Source organism: Microcebus murinus, chromosome 10 (genome assembly GCF_040939455.1).
Source record: "Microcebus murinus isolate Inina chromosome 10, M.murinus_Inina_mat1.0, whole genome shotgun sequence".
Classification (NCBI taxonomy): domain Eukaryota; kingdom Metazoa; phylum Chordata; class Mammalia; order Primates; family Cheirogaleidae; genus Microcebus; species Microcebus murinus.
In genome coordinates this window covers 23357977-23374461 of record NC_134113.1, presented here as the reverse complement: position 1 = coordinate 23374461, position 16485 = coordinate 23357977, and the positions used below count along the sequence as shown (strand labels likewise).

General features: G+C 37.5%; 1 protein-coding gene across 2 annotated transcripts in view; it reads left to right on the top strand.

The window, feature by feature from the left end:
- Positions 1 to 7953, top strand: part of NEDD1 (NEDD1 gamma-tubulin ring complex targeting factor) — a 39137-nt gene extending 31184 nt beyond the window's left edge. For both annotated transcript variants that reach the window (XM_012775332.3, XM_012775335.3), the window contains exons 12-15: positions 219 to 375; positions 1593 to 1749; positions 7135 to 7201; positions 7635 to 7953. In XM_012775332.3, coding sequence (XP_012630786.1) covers positions 219 to 375; positions 1593 to 1749; positions 7135 to 7201; positions 7635 to 7739 — 486 coding nt within the window. In that variant the 3' untranslated portion in view covers positions 7740 to 7953. The remainder of the gene's footprint in view (positions 1 to 218; positions 376 to 1592; positions 1750 to 7134; positions 7202 to 7634) is intronic.
- Positions 7954 to 16485: the final 8532 nt, after the last annotated feature.

The following is a 16485-nucleotide window of genomic DNA, read 5'->3' as shown; positions in this document are numbered from 1 at the left end:
AAATGAACTTTTCCTCATCATCGAGATGGTTGATTAGTAAATGTTAATTTATTTTGCCATGAGTCCTCATATTTTTTTCCTCCTTCTATGTCCTTTCCTATTCTTCCTTCATTTCCATTTACCTACTTAAAAAAAAGAGAAAGGTAGGTAAAAACTCTTGTTTATCAGTTAAACAATAAATTATATGTTAATTTTTTTTTTAAATTTTAAATGTAAAGTTTGCAAAGTTGATCACCTCTGGTGCTGAAACTGGAAGTTTAAATATCTCTCCATCATCTAACCAAACAAGAAATTCTGAGAAATTTGAAAAGCCAGAGAAAGAAATCGAAGCCCAGTTGATATATGAACCCCCAGCCAATGGATCCTCAACTCCAAGTAAGTACATGAAACTTTCTGATGTTTGAAAATGTTGAGTTAAAAAATCCTCCCAATTATTTAAGTTGTGAAAGAGAAAGAGAGTGATCGTAGACTAAAAATGTTCACAGAGTTTAAAGTTTATAGATATTTCTCTAGTTTGCCTCTCTTACTAGGAAACAGTGAAAGTCTTATGAATGGTTAAATTCAGCTACATTGATTTGATCTCTTGGTATGAATTTATTTATTTATTTTTGAGACAGAATCTCACTTTGTTGCCAGGTTAGAGTGAGTGCCGTGGCGTCAGCCTAGCTCACAGCAACCTCAAACTCCTGGGCTCAAGCAATCTTCCTGCCTCAGCCTCCCCAGTAGCTGGGACTACAGGCATGCGCCACCATGCCTGACTAATTTTTTCTATATATATTAGTTGGCCAATTAATTTCTTTCTATTTTTTTATAGTAGAGACGGGATCTTGCTCAGGCTGGTTTTGAACTCCTGATCTTGAGCAGTCCGCCCGCCTCGGCCTCCCAGAGTGCTAGGATTACAGGCGTGAGCCACCGCGCCCGGCCAAGTGTCTTGATTTAATATGGTATAGATAGAATTATTATGTAGGGGTGGTTAACTACCTGAAACTGTAAGTCTTCTCTTCTTCTGCATATTAAAGTCTTATCCTTAGAGTTTATGCCATAGACCCATAAAAACTTGATCATATTTAAAGAAACAATAGGTTCAGCTATAAGAGTTATCTATTCAAAGATAGAAAGCAGCTCTTTGTATAGAAGCAACTCTATTATATAAGTATCTATATTTCACTTTAAGGTTTCTGTGGGTATATTGTGTTAGCCTAAACTCTAGGGCTTTTCTTGTAGCAGTACTTTACTCCTGTATTCCTTCTGTTTGTTTTTAATGGTCTTGGTTTATCTAGTTTGTGGTACAGCTTGTCACATTCATCTTTTATAAGAGGAAATGGTTCAGAGATTCTTCAAGATTAATCCCTCTGTCATATGTTATTACATTAGACAGTTGGCAGTTTATATATATAGATAAATGACTATTAGAAATAATGTCATAGAAAGTTTCTAAGATTTGTATTCTAGACAGTGAATTTTTCTAAATGTCACAGGAACACTATTTTTTGCCAGTTTTTCAAGTTTTCTCATGCCAAATCTTATTTAGAAATGTTTGATGTCTCTTAGTCCAAGTTGACTATTAATATTTTCTCCATTCTTTATTTTAGATCCAAAGATAGCATCCTCTGTCACTGCTGGAGTTGCCAGTTCACTCTCAGAAAAAATAGCTGATACCATTGGGAATAACCGGCCCAACGCACCATTGACATCCATTCAAATCCGTTTTATTCAGAACATGATACAGGAAACACTGGATGACTTCAGGTAGTAATTGAGAAATTATTCATTCTATCTAGAACTTAAATATGTTTTTACTAGAGGTAACACCAGTGATGTTGGTGGTTACTGCTTTTGTCTGGTTTCTGGTGACCATAAAACCATAGGAAAACATGATGAGTTTTGTTGATCTTGTCATACTGAATTTATTGATTATTAGCCAGGAAAAGGCACACTTGATTTAGTGTAATTATTAATTTGGCAAGGCAGTCTAGCAGACAGGCTACCATTGTGGATTTTTATATCATCATCAAAATGTAGAAAGATCTGATAAGCTCAAATGGGGTTCTTACATATATTTATAGATGACTGTTAAGTAGTATAGTAGTAGATACAAGTATCGATAATGTTGTAAAGTATTTTAAAGAATAGTTCTGAATATTTTCAAATAGAATACATCAGAATGTAATACTTAGTCTAAAAAAAAATTCTTTCATGGACCTATCCCGTCTTTCTCATTGGTTGTAAGAATATGTTCTAGAATGCTGCTTTCACTTATCATCTCAATATTTTGGAAGCTATCTTCAATTATTAGAATCTTTTGTGTTTCTTTTTCCTTTCCAACCTATAGTTACTGAATGTTCTAGCTCAGATTTGGATTATCATGAGCAAGAATGTTGGAGAAGATGTGCAGTTGTTGATGCATGTTTCTTTATAATGTTTAAAAATATTTTAAGAAAAATTATCAGTTTGGCATTTACTATGCCTAGGGTGTGTACCAGATACTAAGGATACAAAAATGAATGATCTGCCCGCAGACCTTATAGTTTAGTTGGGATAGGTACAGTGTGTACTGCTATGATGTATGTTTCTTTAATGTGAATTAATTCATTTGTGATTGGTAAATAGGGCAGTGTTGACAATATGAGATTTTATTTGTTCATGGAACAGCAGCCAAAATGAAGTACACCTAAACACAGCTCAATGCACCAAACTCCATCAGTGTCCATCTCTTCTATTGGCTTTGCTGTATGCTCTGTGTGAGAAGCACTTACTTTGTGATTATTCCCCGTCTTTGAGCATTTTTCCCTTTACAACTCCCTAACTTGATAGCCCTAATCCATCCTTCTACTATCCCCTTCCATTAAGTGACTGTCACCTTTTCAAGGTAAAGTTTATTATTCAATATTTATCTATTAGACTTTTACTATGTCTTTATTGTGCTAGTATTTTTATTAGGATTTAATTATCTTTGTTAGTGCTTTGGTTATGAAGTTGCACAGGTTTAAAGTGGTGTGCCCTAATCCTTTTTCCCTAAGTTCTGTTATTTTAGTATACAGTTTTAAAGAACATGAGGTTTATTAGGAATACATAAATATCTGTGGCATAAAAGAATTATCTGGATATAGCTGACTATAATGTGAACAAAGTGCTGGAACAAAATGCTGGAAACACAGAAAGAAGCAACTCTGTTCCTGGGGTAGATTTAAAAGGTATCACTGAGGAAATTTTATTTTGTACTGAGTGTAGGAACAGCATGAACAGAAACATGATTGAACATTCTAGGATTGCTTGCAGAAAGGAGGTGCTGTGGTAAGAGACAAGGCCGGAAAGGGACTTATGAGGGCCTTAGCACACAGGTAATGGAAAGCCATCCATGTTTTCAAGCACAGGAATAATGTAATGTATCCGTTTGTTATCCATTTATTCAACTAGCATTGAGTGTCAGGTCACCACTGGCTTCAGATGGTTCGAGGGCATTGAGCTCAGGACCTTTCCTTTGGTAGGCCTGGGCTGACTCTAAAACCTCTGTGCTTTACAGCCCGGCTGCCAGCTTTTGAAGTTGCTAGAGGTTGATTCTTTCACTCTCTAGTCTACTCTGGCTTTCTCAGGAGAGGTGTGTCTGCCTCCTGGCCCTGGAGGGTTGCCACAGTATGTATGGTGAAGGCTTACAGGGCCTGCGAGTTTCTCTTGGTTCTACTGCCCTGGCATGGGAGTGGAGGCCTCTCAGCTCTCCTGCCCCTCCCTCTTCTATAGACAGCCTCGGCCCGAGACTCCGTGAGGACCCAGAGCAGCTCAGGGGATTTCTGCAAATTCACTTGCTGTGCCGTCAGCCTTCAGTAAGTCATATACAGCTACATCGATCATTGGAGGGGACAGAGGAAGGTGTCGAGGGGCTCTCTCAGCCTTTCTCGTCAGTTATAGGGGGTGGCTGCCATCTTCTCCAGGAGGGCCTGGAGTGCTTCAGAGGGGTTACTCCTTTCTCCTCTGCTGTTGTCATTCTTCGCAGGGCTCTGGGCATCTGTGCCTTAGGGGTCACTCTCAGCCCTCCTGCTCTGCCTGTCCCTCATTTTCTATATAAGTACTCAGTGAAGGCCTGTGGGGAAAAGTTGGTGAGTAAATGCAGACTTTCTTTGTGGCTGGGGCTCCTTGGGATTCTAAATTGTCAAGCCAGCCTTTAAAAATCTTACAAAAATTTCAGCTAGTTGTCTTTACCTTATCAAGGGCAGCTTTCTCCTGCCACTGCTCTGTTGAGAATGAAAACAATCATGGGCCTCTTTTCTCCTAGGAAGGATTCAACATTTTCTGAAATTTTAGTTCATTTAGATTTCTTTATATTCTTGGCTTTCTGGTTAAATTCAAAAACGTATGATTTTATAGGTTATCAGGCTCGTTCTCATTATTAGGTTTGGCAGATTACATCCTAAGCGGAAGTCTGTGCATCTGTTTCTGTTCGCTTTCAAGAAGATTTAAGTTTCTTTTGGCAAGCAGATCTTATAGTTGCTAGGTTTCAGGACTAGTTTATTTTCAGTTTGCCTTTATTCCTAGGGTTTAGTCTTTGCCTTTCTAAGACATCAGCTGAATGTCTGGAGTATTCACCATCTTTTAACCTTGATGGGTCTTGAACTTTAAGTTCTGTTTTGCCAGCATCACTAGGTTGCCCGAATACTTTATCTGCTCTGTAGCTGCTATTTTATGTTTGGTTTCCTGCCATCTAGTCTAGCACAAGCATGGCTTTTAGGCGTTAACAGAGGTCTTGAGGGGAAGTTGCACCGTTTCAGGCTTACTTTCCCATAGCCCTCGCCTCTTCAGGATCCACCTTCCAGATTTGGTTGCCTTGGGACTATTCTTAATACTCCCCCACCCAGGGGGACTGTGTCAAGCTCTAGGCCACTGTTTCAGCTCAGCCTCTTTTCTCCATACTGTGGAATCAGCACACAACCCCAGAGGGAACAGCACGGGTAAATGTGGGACTTCACCTAGTAGACTTCTTGTCTTTGCAAGACCATGCAAGTCCTGGTTACCTTGGTAGATCTTGGATTCCCCTTCAGTTTGTTTCTTCATTTTTAATACAGCTTTTATTATAACTGAAACCAGAAGAGAAAATTTATTTAAATACCGTGTAGTTAACAACAAAAAGAGGTACTTAGGAATAAATCTAACCAAAGGTGAAGATTTTTATAAGAAAAACATTTTTAAAAATTTTATTAGAAGGAATTAACACTTAAATGAAAAGATATTGTGAAGTTATCAGTTCATCTAAGTGGATCTATAGATTGAATGCAGTTCCATTCAGAATCCCAACTGGGATTTAGAAAGTGATTTCCAAAATATATATGGAAGAAAGAAGATCTAGCAATAAACAAGCCATTCCTGAGAAGAATAAGGTTGAAGGGGACTTATTTGTCAGATAAGTAAGCTTAATTATTAAAGTATAATTAAGATTACATAGCATTGGCACAGAGTGGACATATTGGCTAAAGGAATAAAATAGTCTAGAAAGAAACATATACACGTAGATTTGATATAAGAGAGGTAGCATTGCTGATCTGTGTGTAAAATAAGGAATAATCAAATTGTGTCGTAGCATTTGGCTATTCATATAGAGAATAAGTATAGATCCCTAATTCATACTATTGAAAAAAATCAATTCCATATAGAATAAAAGTAAATGGTAAAGGGCAAAATCTTAGATACTATAAGAATATTTATAACTTCAGTGTAGGGAAGTTATCATACATAAGGGAATGTACTACCTGTAAAAATTGATAAATTTGCATTATTAGGTTAATAAATTTGAGCCTGTTGATAAGAACTGTTCATCACAAGATACCATTAACAAAGTGAAGGAATAAGAAAATACTCATATAACCAACAAAGCCTCATATTATATAAAAAAAACTCTTAAAAATGAATAAGAAAGAGACACGAACAGTCATTTCAAGGAAGAGGAATGGTGTGTAAACATAGGAAAGGTGTTCAACCCCATAATCAGAGAACAGAAAATGCAATAAGATACCATTTCATACCTATTAAATGGCAATACATTATAGATACTTCCATTTTTGAAAACAGTTTGCATGATGTATAAAACTGAACAAGCATACACCTGGGTTATACCTGGATATGTCGTCTAAGGACATTGGCTCATGAGGATTGGGAGATGATATATACATGATTATAACGATGTTGTAATAATAAAAACTTGAAACAATCAAAATATCAAAAGGAAAATAGACCATTATAAACCGATAGACCAGTATAAACCAATGAATTACAAGTACATAGAATGTGAATCTTAGAAACATAATATTGAATTATTTCTTAAATATAAACTATTCAAGACCGCATGGGGTATGGTACCCTTTTTGTAATGCTCAAAAGCAAGCACAATGTAAACAATGACTACAGATTATGTGTTACACAAATGTTTGTTTTTTTAAAATTTTTTGTTCAACAAACTTCAGGAGAGTAGTGACTCTTTTTGGGGGCTTTTCTCCAAGATTTACGCAATAGAATCAGATAGGAGCACGAAGGAAGTTTCTATGATTTCTATGTTCTAGCTTGTCAATTTTCTGGTAGGTGCCTGCATGTTCCTTGTATTATTATGTTTCATAATTTTAGTATAATTCTTTTGGAGACATGAATTGCATTATATTGAATAATCCATCCCACCCAAATAGCCACTTTCTACTGAAAGTATTTTTTTCAGGCTAAAAATGTTGATAATCAGATGATTTTCATAACCTAATGAATTTTCTGTATTTCATTGTCATATAATTTTGTATCTTTTCTTAATGGTAATTTCTATATAAAGGAATATAGTAGGAGTTCCATAGGTACATCCTAGCTCCACCATTTACTAGTTGTGTCACTTTAGACAAGTTATAACTGCTTGGTAGCTCAGTTACTTTGTTGATAAACTGGAGGTAATAATTGCACCTAATTGTGAAGATTAAATGAGTTCTTACATTTAAAGGATAAGAAACAGTATCTATACCACATAGTAAATAAATGCTTTGTTCATTGATATTTTTATCATAATTATTATCTAATAATTTCAAACAATGAAAAAGCTTAGCCAGTTTCTCAAATAATCTGGAATTGGTTAAACTCTTATAATTATAACAAGTATTTTATGTTCTTTCCTAGAGAAGCATGCCATAGGGACATTGTGAATTTGCAAGTGGAAATGATTAAACAATTTCATATGCAACTGGTATGTATATCAAATTTTAAATAAATGTAGAGTTGTGTGGATCTAAAAAAAATCCACTAAAGGGCAGTATATTTTCATTTAGTTATTGTATCTAGTTGCTAAGATAAAAATTGGAAGTTTTAGAAATTTAGTGAGTAAAATAGATCACCTTTTTTACCTGTAGTAGTTAATACTACCTTTATACTACCTTTTCATGGCTTTTTTTTTTTTTCAATAAGCAAAAAGCCTCCCAAATGTGCAAATATAAATCTTCCCAATATATTACTTTTACCAGTGATTTCATTTATATTAACAAAGCAGTAAGTGTGGTCATGTACAAGAAACATCATTCAGCTAGTTAATTGCACATGAAAGAAATAGCTGAGAGTATATAAAACATGACAAATAAATGTGAAATACTGGTAATTTAAATAGCATTTCCACCTTTTTCTAGAATGAAATGCACTCTTTGCTGGAAAGATACTCGGTGAATGAAGGTTTAGTGGCTGAAATTGAAAGACTGCGAGAAGAAAACAAAAGACTCCGGGCCCACTTTTGAAATTTCAGTGAAAACTGTAATGTTTTGTGACTTGGAAGGGTTTCTGTCACCACAGGACTACACAGAATCAGTCTTGTTTTCATGGCCTGTAGGGAAAAAAAAATTTTTTTCAAGTAAAAGGGTGATGGGATTTTACACCAACCACTATTTCATCTTCTTTGTCAAAAATATTTATATTTTTGTATTAAAAACTATAATGTCATCTGCCTAATAAGAGAGTCAACAGGATCTTTATTTTATGAAAGCCTTAGGTATACACCAAGTGCCCTTTTTCTTAAGAAAATTGTGCATAAAAATGTATATTTTTGATTAACACATTGTCTTCCAAACTTATTTGGGTAGTTGAGATTTAAAGAATTTGATATGCCTTCTATTTTTATGGAGAAAGTAATTTTAAAATGGCAATTGGTGTTTCTAAGCCATTGAGTAATAAAGTACAGCGTTAGCCAGCAACTATTTTGTTAACTTGATGAAGTATGACTATTATTTATTACTTGTACATTTGATAAGGCAATTTTTGGATTTTGGATTGCATAAATTACATTATATTTTTTGCATTTATGTCACTATATTGTACTTCTGACAAGTCGTTACACCTGAGTATTTTTTTTAGCTAACTTTACCTATAAAAAACAAGCATTTGCAAGAAGACTCAGTAAGAGCTATATCTGCTGAGTTAACATGCAAAATTATACTGTCAGGTTTCAATCAATATGACTCAACTTATGATCAGTGAAAACTTCATATTAGACACTAAATATATTATAGTATTATTGTTATTTTGTTCTCCTAAGTGAGAAGTGTGGATTAATTTGTTTTATGGTTTGTATCATTAACTTTCTCTAATTCTTTTGTACATAATATTTTTATATTACTGGCCTTACCATAAAATTATTTAGAAATGAGTAACTGTAAAAAGAATTTACAAACTCTTTGGCAACAGGCAGATATATGCATCTACCTGCTGTTCGTCTGCAGTTTTAGTGGTATAAGATTAGGAGACCTGATCTGATGACTTATTTACCTTCTTATTGTCTCTTGTCCCAAAGATTTAAACTCTGTACCTTGTATATAGCTCTCCAGCCCAATTTTGATTCCTGAGATGAAAATATTTAGTAAAATAAAAAAAATTAAAAAAATCTAGCTTAGGTTACTAACTATGGTTTTCCAAAGTAATGGAAAATTTTAAGGGTATATTTAATAAGTGTAAACATACTAATAATTACTTCTAAAAATAAAAGCAGGAATCTTACTTTTCCCAGTGTAGCTCATAGAATACATTTATATTGAAGCATAAAGGGATATTAATGTGATCTTTTCCTGACAGATTATGAAAGCATTATGACTTGTAACAAGTTTCCTTATATATCAGTATCAAACAGATTTAGAAGACATAAATATTAGTGTGTTTTGCCTACATGCTGTATTTAACTCTATTAATATTTTCCTATTGCCTTTTTAAAAAATAAATGCACATGTGTATCAAAATAGGTGGGATAAATAAAACACTTTTAGTAATTTCATGTGTATAGAAGAAACACTTTTGTCATGAAATTTTAAAGCTGAGTGCAAAAAATAAAATTTTATATGCAAAAAATAGGAAACTTGAAATTGAAACTTTGTCTCTGACCGAATGGTATAATAGGGATTGGGCTTACCTTCCCACCTGAAATAAAAAAAGAAAAATATGTGAAACAGTTGTTAGTGGACATTAGACAACACAGACAGTACCCCTGAAAAGAGGGAAACAAATAAGACCTAAAAAACTTCTTGAACCCCAAATGCAAGAAATAAGAAACCTATGCCAAGGCACATCATCATAATCAAATTCCTTAAAACCAGCACTAATAGAATTTTTTGAAACAGAAAAAAGACACAGATAAAGATAAGGATTTCAGACAGTGGTGGCACAACATTTTTAAAATTGTGAAATAAAAAACTCGATTAAGAATTCTATACCCAGCAAAAATGTTTTTCAAAAACAAAAATGGAATAACTCTTTCAGACCTAAAAAAGCTGCAAGAGTTCATCACAAGTAGACTTGCATGACAGGAAATGTTTAAAAATGCCTTTTGTCAGAAGGAAAATAATACCAAATAGAAATCTGCAACTACATAGATGAATGAAGAACACCAAAAGTAGTAAATAATGTGAGCAAATGTAGAAGACATTTTTTCTTAATTTTACTTTAAAAGATCATTTAAAGCAAAAAATAAAGTATTATTTGGTTAACATGAAAGTGAAATGTATGCCAGTATTATCAAGGTTGGGAGAATGGAAAGGAAGGTATATTGCTGTGAAGTAATATACTATTTGAAAGTAAACTAATGAGAATGTATACAATAAACCCTAAAGCAACCACAGACACACAAAATGTTAATAAGCCAATAAAGGCAATAAAATGTAACCATAAAAAAAGTCTTAAAGAAGGCAGAGAAAAAGGTAAATAGAATGGATGGGACAAATTGAAAATAAACACTATGATGGTAGATTTAAACGGCCATGTCAATAATTGCATTAAAAGTAAGTTGTCAAAGTTACCCATATTTATTATCAGATTGAGTCTTGCTTTTTGAAATCCAACTAAGTATGAACAAGTCACTTTAAATATAAAGGCACACAAATAGTTTAGCTATGAAAAGAAGTAACAGTAGTATATTGAATAGAATGCAAATGCACACAGAAGATATCAAAATTTGTGGGAATCAGCTATAGCAGCACTTACAGGAGAATTTATAGCGTTAAATGTGTATGTTAGAAAAGGAAAGATCTCAAAACCAATGACCTCAGCTTCCATCTTAGGAAGTTGGCAAAAGAACCACAAAATAAGAAAAAAGGGGGAAAGAGGAATCAATGTAATTGAAAACAAAAGCAATTGAGGAAATCAGTGAAATCAGAAGCTAGTTCTTTGATTTAAACAATAAAATTGATAAACCTTTCTTTAGCCAGAGTGATGAGAAAAAGAGACATAAATTACCAAGATCAGGAATGAGAGAAGTGACATCACTACAGATTCTACAGATATTTCTGACAAAGAAAATGCCAAACCCAAATGGCTACACTGGTGAACTCGTCACATATTTAGGGAATAAAATATCTCAATTTTCAACAAACGCTTCTGGAAAAGAGAAGAGGAGGGGATAATTTCCAAGTCATTGTTTGAGGCCAGTATTACCCTGATACCACATTAGGCATTATCATGACAAGAAAGCTGCAAACCAATATTTATCATGAACACAGATGCAAAATTTCTAAACAAAATTTTAGCAGTTTGATCCACTGATGGATAAAAAAAGATAATAAATATGACCAAGTGAAGTTTATCTCATGTATTAGTCCATTTGGCTTGCTCTAAAGAAAATACCTGAGGCTGGGTAATTTATAAAGAGATTTATTTGGCTCACGGTTGCACAGACTATACAAGAATGATGCCAGCATCTGCTTCTGGTGCAAGCTCCAGGGAGTTTCCAATCAAGGTAGAAGGCAAAGGGGGAGCACGTGTGTCGCATGGCAAGAGTGGGAGCAAGAGAGGGAGGAGGTGGTGCCAGCTCTTTGAAACAACCAGCTCTCATGTGAACTAATATGATGAGAACCCACTTGTGGGGAGGGCACCAGGCCTTTCATAAGAGCTCTGCTCCCATGACCCAAGCACCTCCCACCAGGCCCCACAGTCAACAGTGAGGATCAAATTTCAACATGAAATTTGGAGAGGTCAAACATCCAAACCGTATCATCTCAATGCAAATTTGGGCTAACATTAAAAAATTAATTGTAATTCACTGTATTAACAGACTAAATATAGGAAAACCATATGATCATTTCAATAGATGGAGAAAACATTTGACAAAAGCCCAAATTTCTGACAAAAAATTCAACAAAGTAGGAATAAAAGAGAACTTCCTTAACCTGATAAAGGGCATCCAGAAAAACCTCAGCAGCTAACATCATACTTTATGGTGAAAAACTGAATGCTTTTCACCTAAGATCAGAGACAAAGATATCTGAAGTCCCCTTCTATTCATTATAATCTTGAAGTTTCTAATTCAGGGAAATTAGGCAAGAAAAAGAAAAGGCATCCAGATTGCAAAAGAATAAGTGAAAAAACCTCTACTCATAGATGAGATCTTTGACTCTAGAAAATATTCTAGTTGGAATATATAAAAAAATTTAAAACTAGTGAGTTTAATAAGGTTACAGGATAGAATGTTAATACACAAAAATCAATTACATTTTCATGTACTAGCAACAATCAGGAAATGAGATTAAAAATATTTACAATAGCATTAGTGAGATAATTAAGTGTAAATTTGATAAAAGATGCAATATCTGTATATTGAATCCTACAAAACAGTGCTGAAAATAAACAAATGGAGTGACTATGTTCATGGGTTGAAAAGCTCAATATTTTAAATGTCAATTCTTTCCACCTTTCTTATAGATTCAGCAAAATCCTGATAAGAGTTTTAGCAGGAATTTTTTGTAGAATTTGTTAAGCTGTACTCTAAAATTTTGAAATTATATATAAAGGATCTAGAATAACCAAAACAACCTTGGAAAAATAAAACAGGAAATTAGGATCAAGATATCTCACCAGGAAAGAAACTGAAAGCACCAAAAACGGGTATAGAGAGGGTTCAGGGTAACTTGCCTGGCCAGGGACTGGCTAACAACCAGAAGATGACCCTGGACATGGGAAAACAGTAAGAGAGAAGTCCCCAGGTCTCCATTCTCCAAGGTGAACCTTTACGGTTTGGGCTACAAGAGAACTCCCCAACCCACACAGGTCTTGGTCCTGCCACAGGGAGCTACTTAGGGATTACACAGAAGCATTGCTCCGGAAAGAACCCACACAGAATCCCACAGGCACCCAAAACTAGAGCAGCTTGAGCCTGGCACCATTCTGAGAGCCTAGATACTGGGAACCATGGGCACACCTGCAAACACTGCATGGATCCAAGAAAGGATAAAGGAAGCCCAGCTGTTCCCATGCACCCTTGGGAAGGTTCCCAGCACACGGCTGCAGGCTGCAGTTGAGACTGCGATGTGAGTGGACACCATTTTCTAGTTTCACACCATGCTGCTTGCATGGGTAGGGCCCCAGCCTTTCCAGTCCAGATCCAAGGTGCCATTTTAAGAGTGTGGCATGGCTGCACCCTACCCTCAGGCCAAGTTTGGGTTGACACACCTGTAGCCCCACCTGACTGGGGAGGGGCAAGGAAACCAAGCTTTCAAGCACGCATCTGGACAGTGCCCACTGTGCTGGCTGCCGTGGGACTGAGTTTTGAGCAAACTGCACTCCCGAGAGTTTCCTGCCAGTGCAGCCTGCCTGAGAAGGGCGCCTCCCTCACTGGTCACAGGCACAGGTGCCAGTTTGAGAGTTTAAAGCTGGGCAGTGCCCTGCCCTTTAGCTGAGTTCTGGCTGATGTAGCCAAAGAGCAAGGGAGCCCAAACTCTCCCACATACAACTAGGAAAATCCCCACCATCCTGCTTCAGGCTTCTGTGAAATTGAGATACAAGTAACTTGCACTCCCCACAGTTTCTTGCCCATGCCACTTGCCTGAAAAGGGCCCTGCTCTCCTGAATGCAAGCCCATAGCTGGCCATTATGAGAGTTGAACTCGGCTATGCCTGGCCCTCAGGCCAAGTTCAAGGTGACAAGGTTGCAGCTGCCTCCCAGCTGGAGACAAGATCAAGGAGAGATCAAGCTCTCCTAAGCACACTTAGAAAACTCCCCGCCAACCTGACACAGGCAGCTCTGGGACTGAGGACTAGCCTGCCCAATCCATAGCAGCTAAAAGTGACTTTAAAATGGACCACTTGGATCCTCGTGATTGGCTCCACTTCTGCTACTGCCACCTCCCACATCATACCAACTGCTCAGTGGCCTGAGGACTGACCCCCACACTCAGCCCTCTGTTCCAAATGCTAGCTAATGAGCAAGCCAAGAATTGGGCCCCAGGACACCCTAACACCACTGCCAGCATAAGCTGCTCTGGGGTCTAAAATTAGGCATACTTAGCTCACTGCTTCCACCACTGGGGCCCAAAGATTGGCTCAGGTGGTGCTCAAGTCCCCAGCAAAACATCACTATAGCCTCCACTGTTCCCCAAGCCATCAAGAAAATCACAGAAAACACTAATTCTATACTGCCAAAGAAGTCATGAAAGCATCACACTACCATTGTTGCAGCTACTTTTCGCTCCTCAACTTGGTAGCGAGGGAATGAATCATTACTTGAAACGTGTTGTTTAGAGAGAAGGGGAGAGAACAAAATCTAAAGGAGAAAATGGCTTCCTCAGCTAAGTTCCTCCCCATATTTATTTCCAAGGACACGTGCAAAAGGTTAGGGCTGTTAATTTAACAACTTCCATACAGGTCAGCTGTTTTCAGTTGACCTTTACACACAGCAAACAAGCAGCTTTGGGCAGGCATTTTCACCTGACCGTTCACCTTGCTCACGTTCCATCCATCCATCCATCCATCCATCCACCCACCCACCCACCCACCCACCCACCCACCCACCCATCCATCCATCCATCCACCCACCCACCCACCCACCCACCCATCCTTTCTTCTAGGTCCAGACCCAACATGCCCCCCTTTTTGTTTATTTAAAATTAGAGACAGAGTGTGAGTAGGAGAAAGAAAGATGTAAGCTTCAGCCAGTTTCTCTTCATAATGACGTTGGGAGGTCATCAATTGGCAGATCTGTGCTGGAAAGTAAAAGAGACAGAAAGTGACAAGAAAAAGCATAACTGGTTGATAGATTTTTTGGGTGGTCACGGGAATGCATCATGTTGTATGTAATTTGGTAACACCCACAGGAGGATTAGAGGAATGATGAACTACTGACTCTGTGATATTAAGCCAGTCTGTTCCATTTCTCTGCCAGGAACATGGAGGCAACCATATTCCTCCACTCCATATCAGTCATTGGTAGACAAAGGGATCTCCAAGTCCCTGTTAGGTTCATGTTAGGGGTTTAAAGTTTAAATACATGTTAGGGGTTTAAATACAGGTGGGTTAAATAATACAGGTCAATGCATAATACAGGTCCAGGTCTTTAAATACAGGTCCATGTTAGGGGTTTAAATACAGGTGGGCTTAAGACCTTAGCCCAGTGGCTCATACTGGCTATATGTGGCTATACTGGCTGGGAGAAATAAAAGGAGGAAAAGGCTGCAAAGCAGCCCTCAGGCTACCTGACTACTATTATGGGCAACAATAGCCAAATACACCAAAAAAGTGTTCCCCAGGGCAGGAGGAGCCCCCAATTGTGTGATAGCTGAGACTTGTGTCTCTAGTTATTTCAACCAGGTGATCCTGAGCACTGTCATGGTGTTACTTGCCTGTCGCAGTGGGACCCCTGTCAGCAGCTGCTAGAGGGAGAGACGTTTCATTTGTGAAATCCAGCTCATGATACAGATGAACTCATCTGGAAGGGAACCACTGGGGACCTGTAGAAGTTTGCACACAAACATATCCTCTTCCCCATATTAACACACCAAAAGGGCTGCCCCAGGTTCCTGTGGAGTCCCATCACCACACCCACACTTTCTGTCGGGGCTTGCGTTGGGATCTGGAAAGGAAGGTATAATGACAAAGGACCATGGTGGAGGGCAGCTGGAGACTGAACAGAGTCAAAAAATTAAAAGAGTATAATGCTTTTGCTACTCTTTGTTGTGGAGGGGCAGGGTGCTCTCCTTTTGTTTTTCCAAATAGTTTTTTAATGTGTGGTTGGTCCGCTCAACAACTGCCTGTCTGGTAGAGTTATGTGGAGCGCCAGTGATGTGGCGAATGTTCTAGTCCTGTAAAGTAGTCTGAAAGGCAACTGTGGTGTAACAGGGTCCATTATCAGTCTTTACAGTATGAGGAAGCCCTAGATAAGCAATGGAGTTTAACAAATGAGTGACAGCACAGGGAGACAAGCTCACCCAATAATGGAGTGGCATGAATCTTCCCAAGTGTCAACAGGTACATGTAGATATCCAAGGCGCCCGAAAGCAGGAAATGAGTAACGTCCATTTGCCAGAGTGAGTTAGGCCAGGAGGGTTAACCCCAGGTGATAAAGGCACACCTTGACAGGCTGACAAGCTGAGCAGGCACGTATTATGGGACGAGCTTGTTTCTGGGTAATAGGAAACTGTTTAATAAGCATTCCAGTGTTTTGGTGAAACAACTGATGGGACATTACGGCACTTTTAAAGGCATTAGTGGAATATACATGGCAGGAAATGAGACAATCAACAGCATTATTTCCTTGTGTCAGAGGGCCAGGCAAAGGGGTATGAGCATGAATGTAAGAAATAAAGACGGGGTGTCGCTAGATATCTTAAGTGCTGCAGCACAAGGAATTGTTGAAATAAAGTTTGATTAGGTATATCCTTAATGATAGCATTTTCGATATGGAGAATGGAATACAATACATAATGGGAGTCAGTGATGATGTTTAGGGGTTCTAATGGAAATGTTTTTAAAGCATACGCCTAGCGCCTAGAATCTTGTACCCGACAAAACTAAGTTTTGTATATGAAGGAGAAATAAAGACCTTCTCAGACAAGCAAAGACTGAGGGAATTCATCAACACAAGACCTGCCCTCCAGGAAGTACTCAAAACAGTATTACACATGGATCAGGACAATAAACACTAATGCAAAATCATCCAAAAGCTAAAGGTCAAAGGCCAGATAACACAATGGCTCAAGAGAGAAAACAAAGCAACAAAGTTCAACTCAATAGGATGAAC